Raw genomic sequence first — 15,698 nt, 5'->3', positions numbered from 1 at the left:
TTCTTCGTGCACGTTGATTTTACGAGTGAAAAATTGCTGCAGCCTCGGAGATTTAGCTCCGAATTCCGAGAGCTCTGGGCCCGTTTATATCCTTTCCTTAATGTGGCTTTCTTTGCTGCTTTTGGAATCTGGTTGGTTCCGTGGGGTTCTGCAGTCCTATCCGGCTGCTAAAATCAGCAGGGCGCCGCCCGGATCTAGGAGAGGGAACTCCCAGGATACCCCCAAACCAGATCACGTCAGGGGTCACCAAGTTTGTTATAAATGAAAATTTGTCCAGCCAAATTAATATGAAAAATAAAATATTTATTTTACAATCAAATTTTATCTAGCCAGCCACAAGGAAAGAACAGAGCCGAGCCCGGGGTCGGCCCTGGGTGTGCAACAAAGAGGTCAGCCTCAGCAGAGGTTTTCCTCTCTGCCCACACACCTCCATCCTGGTACAAGCAGTTTTTATAGGGAAAATTCCGCCTGAGGCTAAGATTTCAGTAATTAGTCTTTTCTTCTATTCAGAGTCTATATGTTAATAAGATTTTCTTTTTTGGTGATGAGGGAGAACAAATCACTGTCTGGAGTTTGTTGAATCCTTTGATGAAATTTACGGGAACGCTGTATTCACGCCTCAGGATTTCCATGATATCCATCTCGGGTCGTTTACGCGAACGATCAGCACCTGGGGTTTCTGTATCTCCCCAGACATGGCCCATCTCCTGTCGAGTACCTTTTTACTTGTAAATCAGTTTCCAATCTACACCCAGTCTCACCTGCGCCTGTGAGGGGGGGAAATCCTAATACAAACATGCATACTCTAACAAATATTCAATATCACATATATCATATTAGAAATGGCGCAAATTATATCTACTACACATAACAATCTCTAATTGGTTTTCTGAGGTGTTGGGGTTTTTTTCCCAAGTGACGGAAATTACAGTTTAATTTAAGACTTAAATTTCAGTATATGATGAACTGAAATAATTCTCTTGATATGTTGTAGTGACTTTTGAATAATTATTTACTTTCCCAACCAAAATAAAAGCAGAATATATAGATATAATAAATACATAATTGAAGATAACCCTGAGTTTTAGAAGCCTGCATTGAGGATTTGACATGTGATTTTTTTGTTTCTTTTCACTGTATGTATTTTGGACATATGTAACCCTTTCCAATTTATAGGCCAAGAAAAACCCACAGAACAGGACAGCAGTGAAATCAAACACCCTGAGACAATTAACAGATATGGAAGCTTAAATTCTTTGGATTCTACTGCTTCATCGGGAATTGGCAGTTACAGCACACAGATGTCTGGCACTGACAACCCAGAGCAGTTTGAAGTCCTAAAGCAGCAAAAGGAAATAATAGAACAAGGAATTGACTTGTGAGTGCTCTTTTATCACCCCATGGGTGGGTGGATTCTTTTGGAGCTATGAAGATTCCTGGGTTTTTCTTCCTTCTCCTCATAGATACTCATCTTGTGTTAGGAAAAAAGCTCTGGATGTAACAGCACTTCCTCTGGTGAAAGAGTGCTGAATGGTGTCCCCTTTGGAGCCTGTCAACAGTGTTTTGTGTTAACCTAATTCCTCACAGCTAGAAGATGAGTACTCTGAATGTTTGTTCTTTTTCTGCAGACCTGCTTGTCTAAAAATAAGGTTTTTATATTTGGATAAAAAGAACATTGAACTCGTGATCATTTGAATATGACCCATTTTAATGTACATTTTACTGGTGAAAATGTCTGTATGCTTATGCTGATTAGTCCTTATGATTAATTAACTTGTCATAATTAGAACTGGAGGATAGTATAATTTCTCAGTGCAGTCTGACGTGAATCATCCATGTGATTTTTATCTTTGTCACCTTAGTCTCTTCAGTGAGGTCAGTTTTATGCAAAAATGGAAGTTTCCTGTGATACAGTTCTGGGACCCTGCAGAACTGCCTTAGTCTTTTGGGGCTTCTGTTTCTTTCCATTTCCTGGTTCTATGTTTTGTATGTTTCCATTTTTACAGGCAACTAATGGGTTTGTTGATTGTTTCATACAGATTAAGATAAAAATCAACAGCATAATTGTTCTTTTCAAGATTTTGCTGTCTTTATGGAATATTTTTTTCTTCATGAGTGCCAGAGTAAATGGAAATGGCTCATTCCTATCTAATGTGCAGTTCAGTAAAGGAGAAATATTTAATATGTACATTTTTCAGCATATTATCTGAAATTTCTGGGTTTCTTTACTTAGGCTGGTAGAGCTTTGTGCATGGGTAAAAGGATTAAATTTCATTCCATCTTGCTCTTCATTGTACAGATTCAACAAGAAACCAAAGAGGGGGATTCAGTACCTGCAAGAACAAGGGATGCTTGGCACTACCCCTGAAGATATTGCTCAATTCTTGCATCAAGAGGAAAGATTAGATTCAGTAAGGAAACTGTTTTCCTGATGGTTGTCTGTGCTTTTTCTGTTGTGTTTATACTAATTGCAAATCAGCTGATAGTGTTTAGAATGTGTAACACATTACTGTGGAATGAAGAAAAGGAAACTTTTCTCTCTTCTAAAATTTTTAAGGTCAAGGAATTTGAGTTGGAGGGTGCAGTAGAGCTCTACCCGGTGCTCTATGCATCCTGTGGTTCAGCAAGGTGTAAAGCAAGAGACTGACCTACTTGAGCTGAGTCAAAACTTGTACTTAGTTGCTAGTATAGCTTGAAGCAACTTCGTAAATCCTAAATACTTTAGTAAGGAACTGCCAGAACTGTCTGTCCTTCAGAGATAGTGAAAATAATAATGTAGTGCAACAACATTAAAAGCACTTTTTTCTGCCCCCAGAGGAAAAGTTAGTTAATTGAGATTAGCTTATTGATTTTTTTACAGCTAGCAGCTGTTGCTCAACTTGGAAGGGTCCTGCAATATCTGGGCGGGAATATCTCATATTAGTATTGCCATGAGAAACCTGACTTTCTAAAACAGGAGTTCTCACCATTATGCATAAAGGCCACACCCACTGGTGCCTGTGTTTGCAACTGTGTCTGAAGTCAGAAATTTCAGTATGAATGCTTAGAATCAGACATTAAAACATTTTTTAACCTCAGTTTACAAATCCAGGCATCTTTATCTGAATGCATGCTCTTTCTCATTATACTATTTTTTGTTGACAGTGATCAACTCATTATGTATTTTGAGTACCAGCTATTTTTATTTGAGCATCCTTTGCATCTGTTTTGAGATCAGTACTCTGGGGGGGATGAAGTTGAGTTTAGTAAGCCTTTCGTTCCTGTAATAAGTTTATTAACTACAAACATAATTATAGCAGAGAACAATCATTGGTAATACTAACTTTGTCTTGTACACATGTGGAATTCATCTAACAAAAAAATAGCATGTGAGTAAAAGCAGAGAAGGAAGAATGTAGGCAGATACGTGTGAGCATGTAAGAGCATTATGATAGACTATATGGCCAAAATACTTTGCTTCAGACAATAGAGGAGAAGCAGGAATATGTCTCAGTTAACTGCAATACACGCCTCTTTCTGTATGACATTTGACTGTTGTCGTTGCTTATTTTTCAAATATAAATACACTAGTTTGTCTTTTCTATTCTTATTTTAGACTCAGGTTGGGGAGTTCCTGGGAGACAATGATAAATTTAACAAAGAAGTCATGTATGCATATGTAGACCAACATGACTTTTCGGGAAAGGATTTTGTTTCAGCTCTGCGCATGTTTCTAGAAGGATTTCGTCTACCAGGAGAAGCTCAAAAAATTGATCGCTTAATGGAGAAATTTGCTGCTAGATATTTAGAATGTAACCAAGGGTAAGATACACTACTTCTTCAGAACTTTGGAAAGCTGAGTAATTAGTAAAAAATACTAATAATTAAATTTGCTATTCTTTCTCTTCTTTCTGCCTTCAGGCAAACTCTTTTTGCTAGTGCAGATACTGCATATGTTTTAGCTTACTCAATTATCATGTTGACAACAGATCTTCACAGTCCACAGGTATGTTGCTGGAATAAATATCTATGTAATTCATAGGCATGTAACTTCCAGGATTTGTGACAATGTAGTTGTAAAAGCTTGATGTCCAATTTAACACCAGCATGTGTGTAAGAAGTAAGATAGTGTAAATTTGTGCATCTTTTAAGTAACAGGATTATGTTTCATGGGTGTTGAGGTTTTGAAGTTTTTTTTATTAGGCCTTTCTGTAAGGTAGATTTCTGCATGGTAGATAGCTTGGTCTGTATGACAAGAAAAAGCATTTTTTTCCTTTTTTTATTCATGTTCATCTAATTTGATCTGTGGATCCTTCTAAATGTTTGACTGTTGAAATGAACTCATGGCTTTGTGGTATATTGTAGATTTGACAATGTAGTCTTGGACTTGCTGAATAACTTAAAATATCTTCTGAATCAGTAGGTTTATCCTTGATAGTAACTTCTAATGGGCTGGGCAGTTTTATAGGGAACATTGTCATTTATAAGCTTGCCTCATTTGTTGATATTTACACCTACTTTCTGCATTTCAGGTTAAGAATAAAATGACAAAAGAACAGTATATTAAAATGAATAGAGGTATCAATGACAGTAAAGATCTCCCTGAAGAATATTTGTCTGCTATCTATAATGAAATAGCTGGAAAGAAGATTTCAATGAAAGAAACAAAAGAATTAACAATACCCACAAAATCCAGTAAACAAAGTAAGTAGTGGCTTTGCTAGCTTTCTTCAAGGGTTGGCTCTTCAGTTTCATGAAGTTCTCCTTTTTAAAACAGGAGTTGAATGAAGCAAACACCACTCAACTCAGAGTCCTAGCCTCTAATTTCATACCCATTTCTTTTTAACAGAAATGTGTGATGCTAACCTCAAATCTCATTAAATACAACTGCTTATTTTCACTTCCCTTTGCATCTGAATTCCTGGCAATCTGTGCAATGACCATGAAGGAGGCAGGTTTTGCTGTTGAGCAGCAGCACAGGGAAACGGGAGGGCTTTGTGAAGTCACATGGTTGCCAATAGGAACAGAGCAGAACACACTTTGTCTGTCTTCTTTATCTTAAGTAACTGTTGAGATTTCCTGAAATAACCAAATTGTCTTCAAATATTTTGCAATATTTGATTCTTAGGGCCCTAATTCATGCACTTTATTAATTATCTTTTTCTTGCTCGGATAACAGAAAAACTTCTTGTGGTTTGCACAATGTGAAGATTGAGATGTTACTCATTCTAGTTTTTCTACAGAGAACATTAAGAGAGATTTAACTTTTTCCCAACATATTTGTATAATTTAAGTCCTAGATTAGCCTTATGAACAGATTGCTTGCAGGAAATGTGTGTCTGAAAAAAAAAGTACACTTGTTTTCAATATTCATTCACTTAACATAATGTTTTATTGTCATTTTTAAAAAGATAATTATTACATGCTACTTGGATTTCACTATCTTCATGAGATGGAGGTTCTGTTATGGAAATGAAAAGCTTTAATGTAGTTCTCACACTGAAAAAGGGTGTCTAGTTATTTTTACTGTTATTTTCTCTGCTGATGGATGCCTATGAAATATCGCTTCATTTTGAATTTACCTTAGTGGGTGTGATATTTATACTGTTGGTTGAGGTGATGGAGAAGAAATCTCTGTTGTTCAAATCTTAAAATTCTGCAAAGTTTTAAAAATAGTTTGCATTTAAAATACAAGTTTGTCTTTAGTTAAATTTTATCTATATTGTAAAAGAAATGTGAAAAGGCTAGTGTGATAATTTCAGAAAGTAAAGATAATACAAAAATGCATCTGAATATTGTACTTAATGCAAAATGTAAAATTATTATATTCCTAAAGATACCGTTGCTAAGGATGCACAAATGAGAGAAAAAATGTGTTTGCAGGTGTTGCTAGTGAGAAGCAGAGAAGACTCCTATATAACTTGGAAATGGAACAAATGGCTAAAACAGCTAAAGCTCTTATGGAGGCAGTGAGCCACGTTCAGGCCCCTTTTACCAGTGCAACACACCTGGAGCATGTGAGACCCATGTTTAAGGTGGGATACATGTTTAGAGAATCACAGTTTCTTAATACAAAATGATGACTGACAGGATTTATTGAAAATACTAAGTATCCGCATCTGCTGTGCTTTGCTCATTTTGTGAGTTATTTAACTTGTTACAGGAAAGAGAGGATTTTGAGCCTTCTAATCTCGTTTAATTTACCCTGGAATTTAAGTTTCTGTGCTGATAGAAGAAGCATCTTAAAGCAATGGAGCAATTATCAGGAGAAACTTTTATCTAATGTAGTCTTTTCCATATTAATACTTTAGAAAGCTAGGAGTCTGGTCCACTTTAGGGGAGGAAGCTGGACCCGTATTAAACTGTTATGCTAAGCACCTGTCTGCTATTGTGTAAGTGCAAGGCTGTCTGCATCGACAATGCTTTTTCCATAGCAGTGATTCAGATTCATAGATAGAGTGTGTTCAGTAGTGTAGGATGCCTCAGTGTGCTCTTGGATGTGTTCTCTGGCATACCTAACTCACGGCAGTCATCTGCCATTGAGATAAATTGTTACAGCTTTACCTGATCCTTGTTTGTGCCCTGGTTCAAGTCATGGTGCTCACATGACCCCTTTTTGAACCCACTGCAGGGAAGTAAAGTCTCAGACCACAACTACTGAATAAACAAATGGCTCCCTGGAGGGATGTGCTATGAGGTTAAGTGGAGCTCCAGGCCCAAGGATCACAGAAGCGTTTAGGTTGAAATGGACTCTTAAAAGCTTTGAATCCTACTGTTAACCCAGTGATGCCAAGTCTACCACTAAACCATGACCTGAAGTGCAGCATTTACATGTCTTTAAATGTTTCCAGGGTTGGTGCTTCTGTTTCCTTGGGCAACATGTTCCAGCTTTTGTCAGCTGCATCTGTGAAGGAATTTTGCCTAATATTCAATCTAAACCTCTCCTGGTGCAACTTCAGGCCACTTGCTCTCATCCTTTCCCTTGTTACTTGGGAGAAGAGACCTCTTTGACCAGGTCCATTGCCCTTCTCTGGACTCATTCCAGCACCTACATGTCTTCCTTGCAGTGAGGGCCCAAAACAGGATTCAAAGCCTCACCATTGCTGAGTACAGAGCACTGCCCTGGTCCTGCTGGCCACTCTTGCTGGCACAGGCCAGGTGCCATTGGCCTTCTTGGCCACTGGGACACACTGAGGATCCCTCTGTAAGATTGCTGTAAGAGGCAGAATTGCAAGTTCTTTGTCACCTTATTAAAAAAACTAGCACAGTATTTGATTTGTACAGAGGAACACTAAGCACAGACCTTGTTAAAGATTTACTTCTACACTGTTCAAGGTGTCACATAGTAGAGATGTACTATACTTTCTGCTGACTTCCTGAAATTAAATAATTCACATGCAGGCATCTGTAAAATTCATAGTGTGATTTTCTGCAAGATACCAGCCTTAATACTTCCTACTCTTTACTGTCTGAAAAGTGTATTTTCATAGTTCATTTTCAAAGGAGCAAAATATGAAGCACCCTGGTTAAATTAACACCCTAAACATGTTTTGTGAAGGTGCAAAAAATAAGAAGTTATTACTTGAAGTTACTTGAGGATGTTCATGAACTAATTAAAGTACTAAGGACAGTAGTGTAATGAGGGCACTCTTCTCAAAAAACAAGTGAGAGCTGTGAAATTTGAATACCTAATTTCACATTTTTTTATTTAGACTTAAATTTTCAGTAAAAATTTACAAATTTCTGAGTATCTCATCCATTGATGTCTGCATAAAATTGATCATTGTAACTGTGTTTGCAGGTACATTGGCTGAATTTTTAAAACAGAAAAAATCCACTTTATGCACCCATCTAAGCAGCCCAGAATTTATTGTCTGGTTTTGAGGCTTGATTTTCACCTGTATTAACAAAACAGCCTACAAATAACAGCATACATCTGGTAAAAAAACACAGTATACAGACCATTAGATAATTTTTAACAAATGATTTTAGTTTTAAGATTAGTTTTGGTTAAAATAGCAGGGAAAATTAGGAAGGCATTGGGAAAAAAACATACAGTTTTCTGAACAAAAAATTACAGTTTTGGGTTGGAAGGGACTTTTAAAGGCGATACAACAGCAAATTAAATCCTGAATCTTTGAATTCATCCATTGCCTTTAATACTGTCCCACAGTCACAGCCTGGTATGTGCGAGTATTAAATGCTTTTTGACGATAGTGCTTTTGGAGCTGCTGACTTAAATGAAACCAGAGCTTTGTGGTGCATAATTTTATTATGAAACTAAGTGTGAAATTTGTTGCTCCTTTCTGTGCCCATTGACTCTGTATTTCATCTGGGGTGACTTCAGGTAAAACTATTTCTAAAATCATTCTAGGTTCCATTGTGTTCCATCTCTGTGTAACTGTGTAGTTACAGCAGGATCCTCTGCATTTCTCACTGTTTTTTCTGCCTTTGGGAGAGGGAGTCTTGACCACAAGGAAAGGACTATGTGGTCTCTCTAGCAGTATTCAGTGCCACCTAAGGCAAGAAGAATGGGAAATACCAGTAGTGGCTTAGGTACAAAAAGATGGGGGGGAAAGGGTAACAAAGTTAGTAGGAGAGAGATAAGGCAAGAGTCATGTCCTGTATTTTGTTGTTGTTATTGTTAGCGTACTGTAATTTTAGTGTGTTTAATAAAGTTTGCCTTATTTTCACTACTCTCCTTTTTTTGTTGTTGTTTTTTCTGGTGTTACCAGGATAAGATAGTCTTACTTAAGTGTGTACTTTTCATCATAATCCTGTTATGTGGTGTGTTGGTTCTTACAGTAACTGTTTACTCTAATTTTCAATGTGCAAAGATAAAAATCGTCCTGAGAATGCAAAAACTCTAGCAGACATCTAATTGACATAGCTTCAGGACTTGGTTTGCACAATTACCTGAAGATGGCTGTTTGTTTGTTGGTGAGAGAAAGGGCAAATACTTTTGAGGGGATCTCCACTCTGCATTACTTCTGCCTCATTCTGTGTCTCATGTCTCTTCTAACCACACTTTCTACTATAATGTGTTGTTTCCTTTTTATCAAAAGACAGCTTCAAGGTTAATTATGTAAGTTAAGAAAGGAATTTACACTTTAGCAAGATGGTGAAACTATAACATTCCCTTCAAGTACCAGCAATTGTTGATATAACACTTGCTTTGCATACATTGCAGTTGGCATGGACACCTTTCCTGGCTGCATTCAGTGTGGGTCTACAGGACTGTGATGACACCGAAGTTGCCTCTCTTTGTTTGGAGGGTATACGATGTGCAATCCGGATTGCTTGCATTTTCAACATTCAGGTAAAGAATGTAAGATTGAGACAATACTTTGATTTATGTACCAGCAAGATGTTAGTGGGATTCTAAGTTTGCTTGCTGCTGAAGCTGTGCACTGCAATAGCTAGAGGCTGCCTGCTTCTGACATTACTATTTCATCTGATAATTGACTGGAATTGTACATGAAGTGGCCTTTATTTTTCCTGGTGTTTTGTGGTAAGTGCTTCCATGCCTCTGCGCTGACTGTTAGTTTCTCTAGAAATTTACTACTTTTATGTAAAAGTATTTTATTTCTAGCATTGTTACAAAGCTGTTTAGATGTGTTGTGTCTTTTTATAAAATTAGTCTCTCTGTCCTGTAAAATAGTATCTCTGTGAACTGTATTTTAAATACTGTTCTTGACTAAAGAGAGATTGTACTAATCCAAGATGTCTGTAATTGGGTACCCTTTTAACAGTTATGGCACTGGAAATGGTATTCCTGATGTAATGAATGAATGGATCTTGCATGAAGTGCAGTGCCAAGAATGCCAGACTCTCTGGCTCCTGAGGGCAATAGTGATTAAACTTGGGCTTTTTTTGGCTTTTGTTTTTCTATTTTCATTGGTAGGGAAGGTACAATTATATTATTGTAGATTATTAGTTAATAAATGGAATACTAGTCTGCCATAAGTCTGTTACAGAGATAGCTGAAGAGAGGGGCAGGCAAAATCCATATGTTTGGCATTGTGTTATTTCATGTGTATGTTGAAAATGCTTACCAAGAGAACCAACCCAAAAACCAACTGTATAAGACTAAATAGAAGATGTTGTACTTTGATACAACGGGGAATGCTTTCCTTCTTTCTCCCTTTGTATTTGTATTTGGCAAGTTAGAGATCACTAATGTGGAAAAGCATATCAGGACCTGGGATATAGCAACTTAAAAAGCCTATTTGAGATCATGTGAGGTTTCTTTCCTCTGTTTTTCCACCTGATTTCTGCACAACCACCTGTCCCTGAGCTGAACAGACTTAAAAATTTGATAAACAAAGCCTTCCATGGACCCTGCAGATGTTCGGTGAAACACACTCCACTTACTTTTGTTTCTAAGCTGCAAAAGTGGAACTGGTACCAATGCCAGTTTCAGCAGCTGCAGAGTTTAGCTCCCTGTCCTGAAGTGGTCAGCCTTGCTGGGGAGGGCAAGGACATGTTTGCTTTGAGATCCCTATGATTTGGTTGTACCCTTCCATTGGCTTGGGACATGATTGAACTGGAGGTGTTCCAAAACAAGTTTTTAAATTTCAGAAAATGGGAAGCATTGCTTTTGCATTTTCAATATAAGCATTATTAAGTCTTGATTTTCTGTGGAAATTCTGTTTTTTTGATATAATTTTAAACAGTACTGGTTTGTTGGTGGTTGCAATATTACAGGATGATTCCAGTTCACAAGGCCTTGGTTAGATGGGATGTTGTCTGACTGCTGACACCAGATAGCTCTGATGGTTTGAAGGAGACTGGCACATCTATACTTGAGCTGATTAAGGATCTTTCCTGTTGGAATGAAGTTTTTCCTCATGTGCTTAACCAGTGGTGGCAACTTTACAGTTTTCATTGTATAAATGTACAGAAATTAAGATTGATGTCTGTTAAGAGTTAACATTCGTTTATGCAGCTTGAGAGATAATGGAGGGACCTGGATTCCTTTAATTTAAAAAAAATTTCCAAGGTACACAGTATAGTTTAAGTTATGCATATTCACCTCTAAAAGCTCAATTATGGATTCTGGTTTTAATTATTTATACTTTTAATCTTAGACTTGTCACCAGTCTGACTTTTGTCTTTAAGCATCTGAGAAAAGATACTCATCAAAAGGATGTATTTAATCTGCTTGTATTGTCAGGTTTAAATTTCTGGGCGATGGACACATTGTTTAGTTGTTTGTCTTATACTGTGCTGGCTTAGAAAAAGTGGGGAGGGGGGAAATGCCTGCAGGAATGAGTAGGACTGAAAACATTTTGTTTTTACAGAAGATACACAGTCTGTAAACTCTAAAGCTTCATTGCTTAGTACTCTTTCTTTGAGACTTCATTTTTCTGTGCTTCCACATCATTTTCTGTGTCTTTGCCAGTGTACCCTGCAGTAATGGTTGGGTTTGAATGTGGCAGTCCGTGGCTCAGTGGCAGTCTGTCCGTTCTACCATAGCCCACTGTTAAAGTGTTAGTGTTTTTTCTGGAGAATCCCATTCTTCCTGGGTTTGTTTTTTTTATATTTGGTTGTTTTCTGTTATCGATTATTTTTTACTTAAAAATAGCCATAAATATCCAAGCAGTTAAATATATTTCATAATTGTCATTTGTTTATCTGGTGTACAACCATTTCACTTTACAGCCTTCAGTTTATATACATAACAGGAGGAAAAAAATGCACTTGTGGACTCAACTGCAGTCCCCTTTTTACCATTGTAATTGGTTCATGTGAGATCAGAGGAGTTCCCTTCATTTCTTATAGATACCATTCACATAAAAATTGGGTAACTGGGTAAAATTTTCTTTTGTGAAATCTGTCTAGATTATGTTCGCTTGCTGTTTACCCATGACACTTGCTTCAGAAGCTTCTGAGGTGCTGCAGATGGTGCAGATTAAATTAAATAGGTTTTGAGCAATTCCATAGAATTGGAATAACTTGACTTTTAGATAGATTTTTTAAATTTTGTTGACAAAAAAATGCTAAAGCTTCATTGAGTCTGCTAAGGCAGCGTTTTCAGAATAGGTCTGAGTATAGTACAAGAATATTGAAAACTTAGCTAAGTAGCAACAGTTCTTTTGAAACAGTATCCTGTTTTCCCCAAAAAAGACCAAGCCAGAAACATAAACACATCTTATGTGTTCTATGCTGTTATTGTTAGAGATTACGCTTCATGTTCCTGAATAGAAGGAACCTGAGTTCATCCCACAGATATCTTCTTACTGGTGAAGAACTTGAGATATTTTCACTATGCTTTGGAAATTCAATTCTAGGAAGAGAAAGGTAAATGGTATAGTTGATGAAATCATACAGATTGTACTAAGAACAAGAAATGGCAAAAATATTTATGAGACTTCTGTTTCTTTCCCTCCCATTTGTAGCTTGAAAGAGATGCCTATGTTCAAGCATTAGCAAGATTTACGTTGCTTACAGTGAGTTCTGGTATTACTGAAATGAAGCAGAAGAACATTGACACCATTAAAACTCTCATCACGGTGGCTCATACAGATGGAAACTACTTAGGAAATTCCTGGCATGAGGTACAAGTCATTTGTACTTAAACTGTAAGAAAGCATGTTCACTGATTTTTCAACACAGTAGTGCGCTTGTTTGTGCATAAACACAGTGGGGTTTAGGTAAGTGCTGCATGTATACTTATTAAAGTAGCAAAACATGTCTAAGTGAGAAATAAAACTGAGAGAGACTAATCCAGTACTATTTAAATTTATATTAAATTTAGGCAAAAAACCAGTTTTTTTTACTTCAAATATTGGAATTTTTTTCTTCTAAAGATCTTTACTTGCTTTTTACTACTTCAAACTGCTTTTTGTTGGTAAACAACTTCTTTATTCTCTGGAATAGATTCTGAAATGCATCAGTCAGCTTGAACTGGCACAGTTAATAGGAACTGGAGTAAAACCTCGCTACATCTCAGGGACAGTGCGTGGCAGGGAAGGTTCTTTTACTGGAACAAAAGATCAGGCACCTGATGAATTTGTGGGGCTGGGACTGGGTAAGTGATGCAGATATTAAGTATTTCATTTAACTGGTTTTGTTCAGAAAACTGTTTAAATTTGTTCTGTGGTTTTATGTGAGTTTCTGACAAAAGACCATGAAGCAGTCCTTGTAAAACTTATGCTTTGAATAGACTTACTCCACTTTCTGGAATATTTCGTTTGCTCTGTTATTACTAGGGTGGAAAATGTAAGAAGATTATATATATTATTCACTTCTATTAAAATATCTCTTTCCAACTGAAAATGGATTGCAGATGGTATGACCAGGTTTAATAATATTGCAACATTAGTGTGCCAAGTATTTTACCAAGCAAGCAAGTCAGTATGTGTAGGTTAAGCATCTGTTATGGAGCTTTGTGAGAAATACACAGAATTCAAACCAAGTGGGAGATTAATTTAGCTTAAATTCTGAAATTCCATTTCTTTCCTTTTCTGGTTATTTTGGTACTCAGTGCCTTTTTTAGGCTTGAGCACCAAAATATACTGCAAAAATGATATTATGTTTCTTATCTTCCTAGAAGAGTATAAGACTTACCTTAAATTTATCTTTAGAATGTTGGGAGTTTTGTTTATTTGTTTAAGTGGGAACATAGTTAAAGATACATAGGTGCAGGGTATTAAAAACTCTAGAAGCATCAAAGTGTATATTGTCATTTTGACTGTGAGAAAGTTTCAGTTATAGTGTGAAGTTCATTATCTTTTGAACTTCACCCACAGCCAAACAAAAGCTTTTTCTTCCCTCTTATTTTTTCTTTGAGTAATGATAATTTTCTGTTTTCCCTCATCTTAGCCCCCAAACTAGTCCTAATCATCCAGCTTTGTGTACTCTCAGACAGTTTTTCTTCTTATACAGTCATTCCTTTTTTTTCCCTTCTGGTTCCCTTTGGCCTGCCTCTCTGTACTCTCCTCACCTTGCCAAGCATTGATGAAGGGAAAATGTGGGCCTGGAAATCAATGAATCTGCCAACATCTCATACACTGAGCTTCTTCCTGCCCTTCCAATATGCATCCTTCAGTTCAGTGTTCCCTGATGACTTGTGCAACTTGGCTGCTTCCAAATGCTGGCAGTTTCTCTGTGCTGCAGTGACAGGCCTTTAAAGCTTTAAGTCCTCATAACTCAAGAATGTAAGCAATATTCAGGTGTCTAAATCATACTTGCCACTCACTGATATAAGTCCAGTTCATAAAGACCTTTTGCTGCTGTCAGCTACATTTCTAAGGAAAACAGTTTATGCCCAAATGCATAAAATGTTTTTTTTTTTTTTTCTGAATTGAATTTCTGGAATGCTTTTTACAGTGCACATATGGAAACTTGACCTTTATTTTTTTTTTAACAATGTTGCTTCAATCTTATAGGAAAATGCTTAACTTGGTTTTATGCACTAAGGGGCTGTTAGAACATTTTCTCAGCTGTTTTAGTTATTTCACTTCTTTCCAAATTGTTTTTTGCAGATAGTTTAATTTTCTATGATTACTCCAAAATATGCATTGGAACAATGGGTTTCTAGCAAACTTTCTATAAACCTAAATTCCTGTGAAGAACACATAGTGTACATGTATCTCTATATACACAGATACATATTTTACAGGAAAATAGTTGTTTAGAGTGAGTAAAGTTGCAGTCTGGTGACACAGAAGCTCCATCTTTCAGACCTACTTGAAAAATCAGATATGGATAAGCAGCAGCACTCACTCTTCTTCTTGAAGACAATGTGTTTTTTGAAATAACAAAGATCAACAAAACCAGACCACTGCCCCAGCAGGTATTCAGGTGTGGCTGTTCAGGTATCTGCATTCAAATGTCTTTATCTCATGTACTGCCTTCCTGTTGTGACCCTTTTTTTTTGTTGTGCTTGGAAATTCAAAACATCACAAGCACGGTGGGGGGTTGTAAAAGTGAATGAATAAGCATCTAGTCTATTGCTCCTTTGGTAGGAATATTGTCGTACTTGGAGTTGTAGCTGTGACATTCACATTTCTTCTATGTCAGTTTCTGTTCACCAAGTTGGAAGACAAAACCTGCTGCTGTGAGTAGGTCATAGCCAAAGTGTACCTCCTGGGTAACCAGAAAACCTCTTTGGACAGGAGGATTCAGAGAAATCTCTTTTTTGTAAAGCAGAATTACCTAGCTGACTCTTGTGTTGCATTGTTAAAGATTTCCCAACTGTTAGAATGGAAGTCTGCTGTCTGTTCAGGTTTTCAAGCATTGAATTACAAATCCTGTGATAACAAGGAATTCTCACATAAGCTGGTAAAGTCGGTTAAGGTTCTGACTCCTTGGAAATAGCCATTCAAATTTCTTCACACCCTGCTGCTCATTTCATGTTTCTTTGCTGACTCATTACCAAGATTCAAGCTAATTGACACTGGCAGCTTGTGTGCTTACAAGAGAAGTCTTGATCAAGCCCAGTGGTATTATACATTGCTGAGATACTGCTATGATGTTACATATGTATGTACAGAAAATAAATGCTCTAGAAAAGTACTTCAGGTAGGTAAGGTTATAGATTTGACAGTCAGTCTTCTCCAACCACCCCCAAGTGTGGATGGAACACACCAAGACTGCGGCAGGCTGAAACATGAGAAGTTTTTCTCTCAGCAAACCTCTGAGATCAGAACTACTTGCCTCCTTTCAGTGTTCTGTTCTTTTCTGTATTGCTTAAAAAAAAAAAATTTAAAAAA

General features: G+C 37.0%; 1 protein-coding gene across 2 annotated transcripts in view; it reads left to right on the top strand.

Moving 5' to 3' along the window:
- The window catches only part of ARFGEF1 (ARF guanine nucleotide exchange factor 1), a 92,479-nt gene that overhangs the window by 57,546 nt on the left and 19,235 nt on the right, over nucleotides 1-15,698 (top strand). For both annotated transcript variants that reach the window (XM_002197592.7, XM_072924719.1), the window contains exons 14-22: nucleotides 1,177-1,378; nucleotides 2,300-2,411; nucleotides 3,596-3,801; nucleotides 3,901-3,985; nucleotides 4,512-4,683; nucleotides 5,863-6,014; nucleotides 9,170-9,298; nucleotides 12,381-12,539; nucleotides 12,862-13,012. In XM_002197592.7, coding sequence (XP_002197628.5) covers nucleotides 1,177-1,378; nucleotides 2,300-2,411; nucleotides 3,596-3,801; nucleotides 3,901-3,985; nucleotides 4,512-4,683; nucleotides 5,863-6,014; nucleotides 9,170-9,298; nucleotides 12,381-12,539; nucleotides 12,862-13,012 — 1,368 coding nt within the window. The remainder of the gene's footprint in view (nucleotides 1-1,176; nucleotides 1,379-2,299; nucleotides 2,412-3,595; nucleotides 3,802-3,900; nucleotides 3,986-4,511; nucleotides 4,684-5,862; nucleotides 6,015-9,169; nucleotides 9,299-12,380; nucleotides 12,540-12,861; nucleotides 13,013-15,698) is intronic.

This window comes from Taeniopygia guttata, chromosome 2 (genome assembly GCF_048771995.1).
Source record: "Taeniopygia guttata chromosome 2, bTaeGut7.mat, whole genome shotgun sequence".
Taxonomy (NCBI): domain Eukaryota; kingdom Metazoa; phylum Chordata; class Aves; order Passeriformes; family Estrildidae; genus Taeniopygia; species Taeniopygia guttata.
This window is presented reverse-complemented; position numbering and strand designations above follow the sequence as displayed.